Below are 14,027 nucleotides of genomic sequence, written 5' to 3'. Positions count from 1 at the left end.
TCTAGTAAGCAATCCGGGTACGTTCTCGTAAGAAGCGGGGCTCGTTTTCACTGGCAAGCACTCTAAAAGGCACCAAGCCCTCGCTGTACGAAGCGCTATACGAATACGTGCCTATATAAAACACCCGGTGCGTTTCTGCTCCGCGTAAAAAGATCCCGTACTCGCACCGCTCCCGTCCTCGAGCCATTGTATCAATCACATACCATCAAGGCACATATGAGCACCCACCGTCAATCGGACCGGGCTTCGAGACCTCGTCGAGCACATCACAAGTCTCGTGGTGGCTGTCGGGAGTGCAAGCGAAGGCACATCAAATGCGACGAAGGGCGGCCACACTGTGTCAACTGCAGCGTGTCTAGCAGGCACTGTGAATACGCGGGCGCAGCCGTTGCGACCAGCACACCCGCCCCCGAGCTGCTGCCAATATCATCGCCGCCCGCACCTGTATCAGGTGTCAAGTATACTGATAGATCCACGAGCCCAATTATCCAAGAGTCACACATACATTTACCTGGGCCATCGCAGATTCTCAGCCATGGTTACGCATTTACGCTCGAGCACATGCAGCTGTTCCACCACGTGGAGCATGGCATCACCACTTGGCTCGGGGTCACAGACTCCATGATTCCATTAGTGGAACAATATATCAAGACTGCCCTTACAACGCCGTACCTTATGGATCAGCTACTGGCCTTGTCTGCTCTACATTTGAGCTACAGCGTCAATCATGAGACTGTCAGATACCGCTCCCTCGCTACCGAGCTTCAAACTCGCGGACTGTCCCTATTCAATGCCATGAGAGGCACCGACTCGGATGGAACCGCGCGCTGGTACTTTTCGTCCTTGCTAGCCGTGCATCACCTTGCAACCACGCTGGCCGTCCACGACGAGCAAAACTTTGATGCCTTTTTGGACAATTTCGTCAGCCACATGGGACTACACCAGGGCACACAAGCCATTGGCATCGAGTCGTGGACTTCGATCCGGAGCGGCGGATTGCGAGCATGGCTCGACCAGCTAGACGAGGCGAGCTCCTCCGTCTCCAGCAGTCCCTCGGCCGCCGACGAGCCCATGTTTGCGCGCATGCTGCAAACGTCGCGCCTCAATGCCGCCTCGGTCAACACATGCTGGGAGGCTGCGTCGGCACTACTTTTTGTCCGGGAGAAAACGCAACCTGGCCCGCATGGTTGGGGTCCGCATGCTGCCATGGCCTGGCCGAATCTGGTTCCGCACGAGTTCATTAGTCTCTTGGGCGAGCGCGTGCCCGAAGCACTACTCATCTTGGCTCATTACGCGGAGCTGCTTCATACATATCGCGATTACTGGGTTTTTGGAAACGCCGGGGAATATTTGATTAGAGGTCTGGCAGCCAGGCTTGGGGCCACTTGGACCAAGTGGTTAAAGAGACCACTAGCAGTCTTGTCCGAAACGGAGTCTTTGCATACACCCTCTGGCTTCTAATCTTTGCTGGCGAAAATTCTACATCAGTGGAATATACTTACCTGGGAGTGGATTTTAGTCGACTTTCTATTCCGCGTATCGAGATTCGGGTACAATTTTAGTAACGGGCGGTGGAGCCACCATACCAAGCATTGCCCCCACCCTATCCACGTATAACGAGACCATTACGAAATAAGTACGGGCAGTCAACTCATCTCTTCATAAAAGTCTCAGAAGTCCATGGCCGTCCATAGTACAGCCCTTTTTGAAATTGCATAGAGAAATAGACGGAACAGTTCACAGTCATTGCCGAGAACCGGATTTTGAAGGACGTTGGCTCAAACAAGCTCATGGTATCTGGAGGGAGCGCACAGTGTAGTTGAACGCGACCAATTCGATCCAGTCAGAGTCTCCAGATTGAGGATCCTTGATCAAAAATTCCGAAATCATCATCGCCATCACGAAGTCTGTGTTTCGGATCAATTAGAAACGGATCAATGGGAGCAACGCACACGATTAATCAGGGAGTAAGAATGATGTATTTTGTACTGAGCAATATGTCACATTGGCACATGCAGTGGCTATCGCAAATTAAATGCTCTGTTCTATTAGATGGCTCTTTATCCCGCCTCTTTCAAAACTCTATCTGCTTAACTTCAGATATCTTCTTGACGTTGAACGACTCACTCCTCCCCTTCATGCTGGCCCAGGTGACAAAGAGAATTTGAAAGGAAATCTGACACGAAGACTGCCTGACGAATTCGTCGCCGAAAGCCAGACAAGAGAAAAACAACACACAAGCTCTAGATGATATCCACTATTAAATGGACAGCTTGTAGCCACCCCAGTTAAGGCGGCTAAAGACGCCCATAGGATCATAAACAGACCGAATCTCTTTCAGCCGCTGGACGTTTTCCAAGGGAAAGCTGGCAAAGATGTCCTGGTACTCGCTAGTATCGCCGGCATAAATGAAGTCGTGCGCTAGGCCTTTGACTTGGTTGTCCTGGTGCCAGTACTCGACGAGGTTGTGCGCCCAATTGGTCATGCGCAGGTCGTCTGCCTTGTTGGCCCAGGCGGTTGAGAACTGCCACACTGTGACGGATCGCTGTTAGCTTTTGAATTGCGAGACGGGTTTCAATGGATAGGCGTGAGAAGAGGAGGGGAGACGGTTAACACGCAAAAACGTACGGATATACGACTCGTCATCGTCCATGCCCCAAACGTTGCCGACGCCATTAGTCTTGGCAACCGTGTTGGCGCTCTTGGGCATTATGTTCATGACAAACGTGGCATACAGGCCCTCGACGTCCGAGATGCCCTTTCGGACTGCCTCCTGCCATGCGGCAAAAATGGTACGCAGCTGAGCCTTGTCGGCTTTAATGGTGTGGTGGAAGTCTTGGACGCTTTCATCATCATTTAGCTTGGCAATCCCAGAGTTGCCTAACATAGGGGTTGGGGCCATACCGGAACATCTGATTAGGAGTATCGAGGTTGGCGTGCCACTGCACGGGACGGACCACATTGTTCATTGCAGAAATCGACGGAATAGCGGAGTAGTTGGCAAATCGGGACGGCGGCGACTCTGTGCCTTCTTGTACGCCCAGCAGCTGGCCGGTAAAGGTGTCGGTGGTCTGGTTGTAGCTCACAGAAATGACACCACCCGCGGCAATGTCGGGGAAGTCATTTTCCACCAGGTCACAAGTAGCATCAATGAATTCTGGAAGGTCGGACTCGTTGAAGCTTTGAATGGTCGTGCTGAGCTGCGAGATGGGGAACGTTTTCAGCGTAAACTTGGTGACGACGCCAAAGTTGGCAGCACCACCTTTGAGAGCCCAGAATAAATCGGGGTTGGAAGTAACGTCGGCCACGAGCTGGGAGCCATTGCCAAGCACCACGTCGTAACTAACAACGTTGTCCATAGCCCAGCCATATTTGTTGTTAAGGTAGTGCCAACCACCGATGAGCGAGAGGCCCGGGACGCCGATTGTCTTTAGTCTGCCACCAATTGCATAACGGTCGTATTTATCCAGCTCGGTGTACACGTCCACCCAGCGGTTACCGGGACCAACCTCGATGGTTGTATTGTCGCTGGAAACCTCGAGGTGCGTCAGGTTATTCAGCGCGAGCAAGACGCCGCCATCGATGTTGTTTGAGCCGGGGAACTGTTTTTTTTTTAGATGAGTCATTAGCCCCAAACATTTACAACTATCAAAGCTAAGTAATTCGCCTGCGAAATACCTACATTCATATGTCCGCCGCCACGAATGGCAAACTGAGCTCCACATGACGAGAGTACTGAAAGAGCTTTGGAGACTTGCTCGGCTTCGGTAGGCATAAATATACACTTTGGCTCCAGGTTGCACCGCTTGTCCCAGTTGTTGATGGACTCGGCCATGTAGTTGGTCGAGTTCTGGTATAGGACGGCATCGCCGTAGGCGGTCGCGAGTTGCACACAGGCGCATGCTGCGCCTTGGTCAAGGGGTACTATGGGCAATTGGGGGCCACAGTCCGAGGCGACGCTGACCGTGACGAGGCTGCCGAGCAGGAAAGTGATTGATAGGAACATGTTGGCAAAGTCTGAATTTGGCCAGACCAGGCAGATATAGAGTAGTATACTTGTGCAATGGCTAGTGGATAGCGAGACTGAAACCATTCGCAGTGATGGTATTCACGTTCCTTTTATGCCACCCACCACGATACCACGTGGATGATTGGCCTTTTCTGGATGCGATACTGAAAGGTAGGCGAGCGTCAAGTGTACTGCGTCCGACTAGACTCCTCAGCCACGATTAGTGGCTAATAACCGAACCCGAGTATCGGTCTTTATGGGAGGTTGCTGGGTATGGCATGCATAGAGATACATCATTACCATTAAGAAACGCAAAGAGTTAACTATGTACTCATCTACGCCGAACGGGACAGGGCGCAGTGAGAAATCAGGGTTTCTAGTGCTATAAACGGCTCTCTTCCTAATAACTCTACGGATGCCTAAAACTCAATTCCACCCAAGTGCAAGTCCTATCCATCCGGTCGGAAAGCATAGCCATGCCAGTCCCAGAACCCAGGGTAGCAACTTAAATAGAGTCGCAGACAAAGTCCCAACCACAATTGGCGGAGGGCCAATCCAAGAAGAATCCGAGGACTAGGGTAACGGTGCCGATTCTTTGCATTCGTTTTCGCATGCTATTGGCTCGCTCTCGGCTTCTAGGCGCATTCCGTGCGGCCTAGACAAGTGGGTCGCGTTTGTTTTTGGCTAGCCGCAGCTGCCAACAGAAGGGCTCTCGTAGCCAAAAAAGAACCGGAAGAGGCGGAAAGACAATGAATGTTTACCATCACCTAGTTAATGGTGAGTAAAATCAACTATTTTCGCCTTTGTGGGGAAGCATTTGGTTGAAACCAGCTGGCTATGGACAATTACGCTGACACAATGCTGGCTACCATCATGGCTGGATATTAGATACCTGCCAATAAAGCATAAGGAAATCATGATCGATGGTCTTTAAAGCAAACAACCAATTGAAAGTGCACAGGAAAACGCAGCCGGAGCGATCTAGATCGATACCCGAGAACCGGGTCTTCAGTTACAGCGGCCAAGATAAGCTTAATCTACGGCATGTGAATACCGGTCAAGATGCAACTGCATATTACTAATGCAGGGGCAGATCGGAAATCTGGATAAACTTCTGTTTCCTCGTTATTTAAAGAGTAACATGTATAATCTGAACGCCAGAGCGAGCTTTAGTCAAGCCAATGCTGCCATTTCAAAGATCCTAGTGTGCTGCAGCACTGGCAAATGCACACTTGCCAATATCGTCGCTCTGCACTTTTGTCGCATTTCAGAAGAGGCCACAGGGAAGGTCGATATATTTGCGTAGATATCGATCGTCATGAAAATCTGGATCGTGTCGCAAGGCGTAGATTATGCTATGATGAGGAGAAGCTTGAGTGCGTGGCTCATAAAAGTGATTCGCCCTAGTAGTAGTCGTGATGTGTGATTTTCCCTAGTTCTGACTTGTGGTTTTGAGCAAAGTTTTTCGTGGAAAGCGAAGGGGGAAGAGAAAAGAAAAGGTCAGCCAAAAGGGCATATTGGCATCAAGAGACGAAGGTTGCACAGCCACAGTGGCTCGTCAGGGGGCCGGTCAGGCAAACCCGAAGCAATCTAGAGGCGGTGAATTCATGTTCGAATCGTGCACATGCTATGATCTGCATTATGAGCCGTTTACCCATTCAAGTATTTGACCAAAAGAATATATTCAGGTTGAGTCTGTCAGCCACTTTGTTTCATGCACGGTCGATGATAATCAGTGTAGTTGGTTCGATCATTAGATCATGCAAATCATCTACTTGATGGACTTGGCTTACTATTCGGCATAATCCAGATGAAATAAAGACAAATTGACTTGAGAACCCATGCCATCCATACATGGAGAGAGCAAAAGACATTGGAATGGTACAAGATAACATCATGTGGGATGAATGTGGGATATGGGGCTCCACAAGTGGGATATGCAGAGCTGATTACTAAATATGGAGCATTGCATGCTAATTACTTTATTCTGGGATTGCACGTCCATGGTATCCTGCATCATGGACATGAAAATGGGATGACATGACAGGAAAACAGCTCGCCTGCCAAACATGACTCGAGCATCCCAGTAACTATCCAGCATCGACTCCGTTGACCGTCGGCTATCAGGCAAGAGGCTCCTTCCATCCCTTGTGATAACGACGGCAGGCACCGATCAGCATCTGACATATGGGCTTGATGTCAAAAGGATGGGTCAACTTGAATTTTATCCCTTTTCCTATTTCTATGACCTGTTCAATTGATAGAGACCGATACATAACAAAAGTATTAGGAACCATGTATACTGGCTAGGAGTATATGGCAGTTTGACCTAGAGTCATGATTAAAGTATAGCAAGAACAATTAACAGACTTGCATCTTCACTAGCTAACGGTTGAACAAAAGTTCACGGCTGTGACAAATCAGCGCTGTCCGCTTAATATTTTATCCTATACCTGAAAATCCTCGTATTCACGGCAAGAGCCATATCATCAATCTGGAAAGGCTCCGGTGATCCTTGTCGGAAGACGGCAATTGCCCGTCACGCCACAGCTTAGCGGCCGAAATGAAATGAGCATAAACTGCAACAAGCTTTTTAAAATCTTAAAAAGTGGGTTATAGTCGCATTTATAACGAATGACGAATGACACCACATGTCAATGAGTTGATTTGCTTAGTGGCAGATGACAAATTTGTTTGCTTGCAGTATACTCCAGAAGCTGCAGTTGCCAATTGATAGGAGAGAAGTGTCAGTAGAGTCAAGGTTCTCATAAAAGATGCTCGTGATCCCATTTGAAAGCTTGCTCCAATCCTTAGTCTTCATCTCCTGGCAGACAATCGCACAATGCTACGTCATCCTCTCTTGATCGCCTCACTAGTGGCACCGGTCCTTGGCTTTGACCAAGTGCTAGGCTTCAACACGGTCATTGAGCGGGAAAACCGCACGCTCGATGAGATTTACCAGGCTGCTCTGGCCGAGGGCAACGTCGTGACACTGTGGCATGGCGGAGATGAAAAAGACCAGCAAGACGGACTCAAGCAGGCATTCGAGGAGCGATTCCCCGGCATCACGCTCAACCTGACCGTCGACCTGTCCAAGTACCACGATGTCCGCTTGGACCAGCAGCTCGCAGCCGGAGGCCAAGCCGTATATGTCGACAGCATCATTCTCCAGACCCTGCAGGACTATCCCCGCTGGGCGCAACAAGGTGCCCTGCTCAACTACGCTCCTAATGGTTTCGATGAAATTGAGCAGGCCTTCAAAGATAATGAGGCCGCATACTATGGCGTCTATGTCTTTTTCTGGGCAGGGGCTTTCAACACTGAGAAGCTTCCAGGCATTGAGGCACCTGTCGAATGGGAAGATTGGTTGCGCCCAGAGTTCAAGGATAAGCTCGTGTTGACTTATCCCAACGACGATGATGCTGTACTCTTTGCGTTTTACTTGATGTAAGGATTCTTGAATACTCTCATTAAAGACCAAATCGATGTGCTAATCAATGGCTCCTTGCAGTATGCAACAATACGGCGAGTCGTGGTTCGATGGGTTAATCGCACAGAACCCTTTGTGGGTGCGCGGCACTGCAACCCCAGGCACTATTGCGCGCCAGAGCAACAACACCAGAGCAGCCTATTTCGCAGCAGGAGGCGGCTTTGGCTCCTCAAGCCCAATGAACTTTACTCACCCTGTCAATGGCCAGTATGTCTCGTGGGCACAGCACGCCGCGATCCTCAAGAATGCTCCGCATCCCGAGGGCGCCAAGCTGTTGCACAATTTCATCCTCAGCCCCGAGTATCAGGCCGCCACTGGTAGTTGGTCCGTCCGTCGCGATCTGCCGGCTCCAGATGGGTTTCCAGACTTGAGGAATGAGACGGCCACAAACCCCACCTCCTTCCCCTTGTTCATGGCGGATCGGGCTTTGGTGGAGAGGCTGAGGTTTTACTTTGAGAGTCGCCTCGGTCCAGCTGTCGGACTTGATCCAATCGATGACGATATTTAGATGTTTTTATACAGGTATTCATTATTACGTGAGAAAAGCATGGACGTGTCGGTGTCTGTCAGTGATCCATGGGGAATGATATGTAATCTTCGTCTCTGATGTACATGTCGGATCATAAGTTGATCATGTTTTCTCACCAGGAAAGCCTATTGAAACTTATTTAGTGCACAAAAAGAAGTCACCCCACTCAGCTGAAAAGGTGGTTTGGTAAATGCACCGAAAATATATATTGCTTACCGAGATGCTCGATGCTCGAGTCAAATCTCCAGTTATCGATATAATTTCATCAATATCAATGCTCCTTTGATTTCATTTTCGCCAAGTGCAAATCATACCACATCATACTGCAGAACTGATGCGCCACATGTGTGGGTATTGCGGTATACCACTGAGCCATATCGCAAAAGCGAAAGCCCCACAATCAGCTCAGGCCATTGAACATTGCCATTGCTGCATCGCGCAACGATTGGGGTGCCCAATGAATATGTACAAGTGGCAGCGATATATCCGCATTCAGTTCCTCTTCGCGCCACTTCTCAAACTGAGATTCAAAGTGTGGCCGCTGGAAACGACATATCTCGAATGACGGCAAAGAGGATCCCTTGGCCTCAGTCACATTTCGAAAGGAACTCCGCTTTGGTTCTTCTTTCTCGGGGAAAACCAATGGAATGTACATGACCAAGTTCAAGTGCTGAGGAATGGCTAGTCGTTCAAAAGTGGATAAAACCTCACGTTTGCGGACGATCGCCCAGCCCAAGTCATCAGGATGATCAAGCCATATTCGAAGCTTGCGAAGCTCTTTATGCTCAAAGATCTTTGCGGGAACGCCGGACCAAAGCTGACGATATTCCTCAATATCATCGAATGGCCTCTGGAATGTGTATCGACGACGTCCATTTCTAAGACAGTGTGTTTCGCCGGTGCTGGTATCTCTTGATACCTCCACAGCTGGCAAATCAAGCCGTAATGTAATGTCGAGTTGTGTGATATTTGGCAGGAACAAGCGCTGAAAGCTGTAATGATCAGGAGTCTTCGAGACTGAAGTGTCGGACACTTCAAACAAAGCACCCAAAGTCTCCATGTCGGTCACGTTGAAGCATAGACGTTGTGCTGCAAATCCTAGAATGTCAAACATCCTAGAGAAACAAGGTCAGCAAACCAAGATGGAAAGAACAAGGCTGAAGTTTCATCTTTCACGGGACGTTACTAAGCAGGTAATCACTCACATCAATTTGCACACCCTGAGAATTATATCTAGAGGATCCTTATTGTCGACTGCTTCTTCCGAAACAATCTCTTCACATTGCCAGTGACGGCCCCAGGGCGATAACAGGCGCCGACGCCAAACTTCGGAATTCACGATACCGCGGGGTCTACACTCAAAACCAAGTAACTCTGCATCCAGATCGCACGCCCAGCACGAGGAAAGTCTGAATCCGCCACTCTTGGACCGCGTGATATGAAGACCAGTTGTGCCAATGAGGTCGAAATATATCTCATGGCGGAGTTCAATCGGGATATGAAACAAACCACTTGCAATTTGAGGATTGTAATTTGAGCTTGTTATAGTGGAGTCTGACATGACGAAGTGATACTATGATTGACAGAGAAGGGAAAGTCGAGAATTTGATTAATGTCGACAACATGATGGTCGGCGCTGCATGATCGAGAAGGATTCGCGGGGGCAGTGCAAGGAGGAATCGCCAAGACAAACCTAACGCCGCAGCAGTGACCGACTGCATGATCAAAAGAGGGGTAAACATATGTCGTAAATGTTTTCTACGGACATTACTATGTGTGAGATGGCAATACACGAATTGATCGAATTTAAGAAAATTGAAAGTGGCCTGGCGATCAAGAATGACTATTCTCTACAAGGTCGTTTGCAATTTCGTACCAACGCGGTGTTCAACTGTAGCAAGTGCCTGCCATCTTCGACTGTCCTAGTCAGAGCGCTGGGATCAATTGATATTTCTTGTTCGACTGTTTACATATGAAATGTGACTAGTGGCCTCTCAATCCGAAATCTCCCCCTGTCAACAGATTGTGGAGAAACTGTATTCTCAATACTCCGCGTATCCAAAGTTAGCGCCGGAGACCAGAAATGGTTTGGGTATTGGCCCCGCTCTATCCGCGTATAGTAGCTCGGGTTGCTTTACAGTGTGCTGCGGCCTACTCAACCATCAAAGTCACGTCGGCTCGTCTTAACTGTGCGCAATAGGAGACGGGCAAACCGAGAGCCGCAAGCAGAAAAATAATCTCTAGTCCATATCGAAAAATTGAAATGCTATAAACCCAAACTATTGTTCTTGTATTCAGTGACACCTCATGAAGACGATATTGACCAAAGCATTCCTTGCACCAGTTGACACTCTTTTTTTTGTCCTCCCAGTCGTAACTCCGGCACATTGACAACTCGTCTTTCCTTCAAAACATTTCCAACGTCACTCAGTACAGGGAGGGAATTGAAAGAAAAACATGACTTTAATTCCGCGCGGAGAACTTCTTCCCTACAAGGGCAACTTCTACCTATGGAACTATATCCCTTCCATGGCGGCAGCCGTCATTTTCCTGCTCCTATTCTTGGTGGCATCATTGGCTCATAGCTGGAGAATGTACCATGAGCGACTATGGTTCTGCCTTCCCTTTGTAATTGGAGGATATTGTGAGTAGCTTCGACTCGCTCGTGTCTAGTATCTACAAGGACTAACCAGTCCCACTAGTGGAGGTCATTGGATACATCGGCCGAGCCATGGCCGTCAATGCCACGGATCAGCTCGGGCCCTATATTATACAATCCGTCTTCCTGCTCGTCCCTCCATCGCTATTCGCCGCCTCCATTTACATGACACTCGGTCGAATCATGCGGGCATTGGGACCCGTGGGAGAGTCATGCTCTTTTATTCGCGTCAGCCGCCTAACAACCATTTTTGTACTGGGCGACGTTTTTGCTTTTCTCGTCCAGTCCAGCGGCGCTGGATACATGGCTGCGGGCAGTAGTTCCAAGACGGGCGAAAACATTGTCATTGGAGGCTTGCTCATTCAGATCATCTTCTTTGGTCTGTTTGTTGTTGCCGCCGTCTCATTCCACCTGCGTTACCGTCAGTCGGCCAGCTCCTTGGCTCCCAGCAACGTGCCGTGGCAGTCAATGCTCACCATGTTGTACGTCAACTCTGCACTCATCTTGGTGCGTTCCATCTTTCGCATTGCCGAGTACGCAATGGGCTCTACTGGCTATCTTTTACAAAACGAGTGGCCATTGTACGTATTCGACTCGGTACTCATGCTCGCAGTAATGGTGGTCTTTTACAAGAAATACCCTTCCGATATTGGCAAAGCTCTTGGTCTCGGGGGAAAGACGGGCTATGCCCCGGCCGCAGTGTGATGGGCGACATCTTGAAGCTGTACAGATGACTGGGCTCCGGGCGATAATAAGGAGATCTGGTGATTTGGAGACTAGCAAGGTTAAATGGTAGCTATCATGTTTACATAACGGGCATAGACGCCTAGTGCACAGAATTGATTATCGGGCTTAGACACTTTATCGAAAGGAGGTAGACGAAACGCTTAGATGCTCATTAGAAGAGCAGCCAATTTTGATAAATTTCCTTAAAAATACCTATGTTACAACATAAATTAATGGTACCATAGATCGAATCAACCCTTACTGTACCAATGATGAACATGGTCGTTAAGTGGAGTTTGGCACCAATGCGCCTGTGCAGGCTGTTCACCATGGGGTGATGCTATGAAAGCAACAGGTCAGTTTGTTCTCGGATTATTTTCAAAGATGCAAACCATTATCAATTTATTTTTCGTTCTGAGGACTATGCGTCTCAGAAACGGTGATACTTGGTCCAGAATTAGCACGAATATGTACTCGCTTTCTCATCATATAATTGAAATGCATCTTTTTACTCGCAATAGACATTTGCTCTCAAAATTTTGATCCTAACTGTTCATTGTTATGACGATCAAAAAGATCATCAGATTTGACAATCCGGGAGGGGATTCTGGCCCGGTCCAAGATTGTTCCTTCACAAATCAGTATAGGCGAGCCTCTAGAACATCTTGATCTTCTTGAACCATGTTGATTCATCACGCAAAGGTCGGGACAAAAAAGAACAGTCAGATACCATGAGTTTAAAGCCTAGTCACAGTTTGAAGCGTACAATGATCTTTTTTTGTAGATAAATCCAGGGCTGGTTAACCGTGAAATAAACAGTATTCAAGATTAATAGATACAAATCGAACGAAAGGTCTGCTCCCAAGAAGCGATATATACTGTCACTCCCAATCTCCTCTTAGACCAAGAGACCATAGATGAACTCTTCGTAGAATGCGCGTCCAGAATAATTAATACCACCAACAACACCACCCTCGACATCACCGACTCCTCGAGAGTAGACATTACCAGTCTCGGTCTTGATGATGGCAGTGGTGGTGATATTAAAGTGCAATTTATCTCCAGAAGGAAGCTCATAGTCGATGAGGAGTCCGTTGTTGGCGAGCAGTCCAAGTTTGTTGGTCGGGGGATAGGTGTAGGTTGTGTTGGCTGGACCCCACTGACGGGCGTGGACAGTGTCGCCACCGCAGCCGACAAATGGTTCCTCGCCGTCCTTGGAGACGTAGGCGTAGTTGTGCTCGGTGTCGTTATAGTCGAGAAGATCATACCAGACAATGGCGTACGGGCCGACGCGAGCGTGACCCCAGTCCCAGTACTTGGGACTGGTTATAACAGACTTTTGGCCCCAGTTCTTGTCATGGTATCCAATGCCGTCGGCGATCTGGAAAGGTTCTCCGTCGATAGTAAGATTGACAACGGACTCGGCATCGGGCACTGCATTGGCCCAGAAAAGGTAGGGCAACAGGTTTTGGGTCGCGCCGGCGACATCTTTCGTGTCACAGGGGAAGTGAGCGGGAGCGCGCTGGGATTTGTCTCTGTTAGAGTATCGTTTTTGGTGCCCACAATTTCGAGATACTGAAATAGTCTTACTGCTTTGAACGTAATCGTGCCTTTGAGTCCACCGGCAGAGCCATCAAAAGTAATGGTGTAGGACACGTTATCCTTGAGCAGATTAGTGCCAACAAAACTGGCACCGGCCCCTTTAAAGTCGGCAAACACACCACATTCATCATTCTTGATAAAGGCGCCCTCTGTAGCAAATGTCTGCACAAAGAACTCGGTGCCATTGGCAAACTTTCCACTCAGCTGCACAGCAAGAGGCTGCTCATTGCCGAGTTGATACTTGAAGTCACCAGTGTTGAAAAAGACAATGTTGACGCCAGCATTGGTACTTTCCGAGGCAACATCAAAGTACCAAAAGTCGAAAGCTCCGCCGACCATGGCCGAGGCGTTCATCTTGAAGCCGTCGAGGTTGGTTGGATCCGAAAGCAGCTCGACGTCCGAGGTGACATTGTTGTAGACTGGCGACCAAAAGACGGATTTGCCAAGAGCAGGGACAAGAAGACTGGCCGCAGCCAGGAACGAGTTGTGCCGCATGGCGCTGAATTCAGAAAAGTAAAGAATGACTAAGAATGAATGACTGCCAACAAAAAGAAAAGCTTAATCTGGGGATTTGGGAGTCGCAGCGGTACGGATTATCTACAGGGTGGAAAAGAAGAAAAATATCAGTCTTTATAGCATCGATCACCGACGTATTGTCAAGCAATTCTTTGCTGAGATTGTGCCTGCTGCCGTCTGCTTGCCAAAATACCTTTGCCAGTCTTGGCGATCAAATCGAACTCCGCGTATTCATTGCAAGATCCTCATTCATATTATCCCAGACATTTGCCGTATATCATCGCCTGGATGAGCCATGGAAAACGATTTTGGCCAATCATTGCGAAAACCAAGGTACCTTCGTACTCTAGGACCCATTCGTGTGAGTTTATACGCGGAATTTGAGGTCTCCACAATCGAGGTTAACGGGACTCGATTGCATTTCCGCGTATTCGCCTTGAAAACATTGCTATTATTAATGAGTATGGGCTAGTGCCCGGCCAAATTGCTTACAAGT

General features: G+C 48.6%; 7 protein-coding genes across 7 annotated transcripts; 3 read left to right on the top strand and 4 right to left on the bottom strand.

Annotated features, from left to right (window-relative positions):
* Positions 1-216: 216 nt before the first annotated feature.
* On the top strand, positions 217-1,461 carry PFICI_04319 (uncharacterized protein; the record flags this gene model as incomplete). Its single annotated transcript, XM_007832900.1, has 1 exon — positions 217-1,461. The coding sequence occupies one exon, from the start codon at positions 217-219 to the stop codon at positions 1,459-1,461; it is 1,245 nt and encodes a 414-aa protein (XP_007831091.1).
* Positions 1,462-2,260: 799 nt separating this feature from the next.
* PFICI_04318 (uncharacterized protein) lies at positions 2,261-4,006 on the bottom strand (the record flags this gene model as incomplete). Its single annotated transcript, XM_007832899.1, has 4 exons — positions 2,261-2,532; positions 2,629-2,843; positions 2,905-3,602; positions 3,683-4,006. 4 exons carry the CDS (start codon positions 4,004-4,006, stop codon positions 2,261-2,263), a joined length of 1,509 nt encoding a protein of 502 aa, XP_007831090.1.
* A 2,845-nt stretch (positions 4,007-6,851) lies between these two features.
* Positions 6,852-8,007, top strand: PFICI_04317 (uncharacterized protein; the record flags this gene model as incomplete). Its single annotated transcript, XM_007832898.1, has 2 exons — positions 6,852-7,456; positions 7,521-8,007. 2 exons carry the CDS (start codon positions 6,852-6,854, stop codon positions 8,005-8,007), a joined length of 1,092 nt encoding a protein of 363 aa, XP_007831089.1.
* A 421-nt stretch (positions 8,008-8,428) lies between these two features.
* PFICI_04316 (uncharacterized protein) lies at positions 8,429-9,142 on the bottom strand (the record flags this gene model as incomplete). Its single annotated transcript, XM_007832897.1, has 1 exon — positions 8,429-9,142. The coding sequence occupies one exon, from the start codon at positions 9,140-9,142 to the stop codon at positions 8,429-8,431; it is 714 nt and encodes a 237-aa protein (XP_007831088.1).
* Positions 9,143-9,229: 87 nt separating this feature from the next.
* PFICI_04315 (uncharacterized protein) lies at positions 9,230-9,589 on the bottom strand (the record flags this gene model as incomplete). The annotated part of the gene is made up of 1 exon (XM_007832896.1): positions 9,230-9,589. One exon carries the CDS (start codon positions 9,587-9,589, stop codon positions 9,230-9,232), a length of 360 nt encoding a protein of 119 aa, XP_007831087.1.
* Positions 9,590-10,485: 896 nt separating this feature from the next.
* Positions 10,486-11,392, top strand: PFICI_04314 (uncharacterized protein; the record flags this gene model as incomplete). Its single annotated transcript, XM_007832895.1, has 2 exons — positions 10,486-10,672; positions 10,731-11,392. The coding sequence occupies 2 exons, from the start codon at positions 10,486-10,488 to the stop codon at positions 11,390-11,392; spliced, it is 849 nt and encodes a 282-aa protein (XP_007831086.1).
* Positions 11,393-12,311: 919 nt separating this feature from the next.
* Positions 12,312-13,510, bottom strand: PFICI_04313 (uncharacterized protein; the record flags this gene model as incomplete). The annotated part of the gene is made up of 2 exons (XM_007832894.1): positions 12,312-12,935; positions 13,004-13,510. 2 exons carry the CDS (start codon positions 13,508-13,510, stop codon positions 12,312-12,314), a joined length of 1,131 nt encoding a protein of 376 aa, XP_007831085.1.
* Between the last annotated feature and the right edge of the window lie 517 nt (positions 13,511-14,027).

The sequence above is a fragment of the Pestalotiopsis fici genome (assembly GCF_000516985.1).
Source record: "Pestalotiopsis fici W106-1 unplaced genomic scaffold PFICI_Scf_3, whole genome shotgun sequence".
Classification (NCBI taxonomy): Eukaryota; Fungi; Ascomycota; class Sordariomycetes; order Amphisphaeriales; family Sporocadaceae; genus Pestalotiopsis; species Pestalotiopsis fici.
The sequence above is the reverse complement of the archived record's forward strand: the minus strand, read 5'-3'. Positions and strand labels throughout refer to the sequence as shown.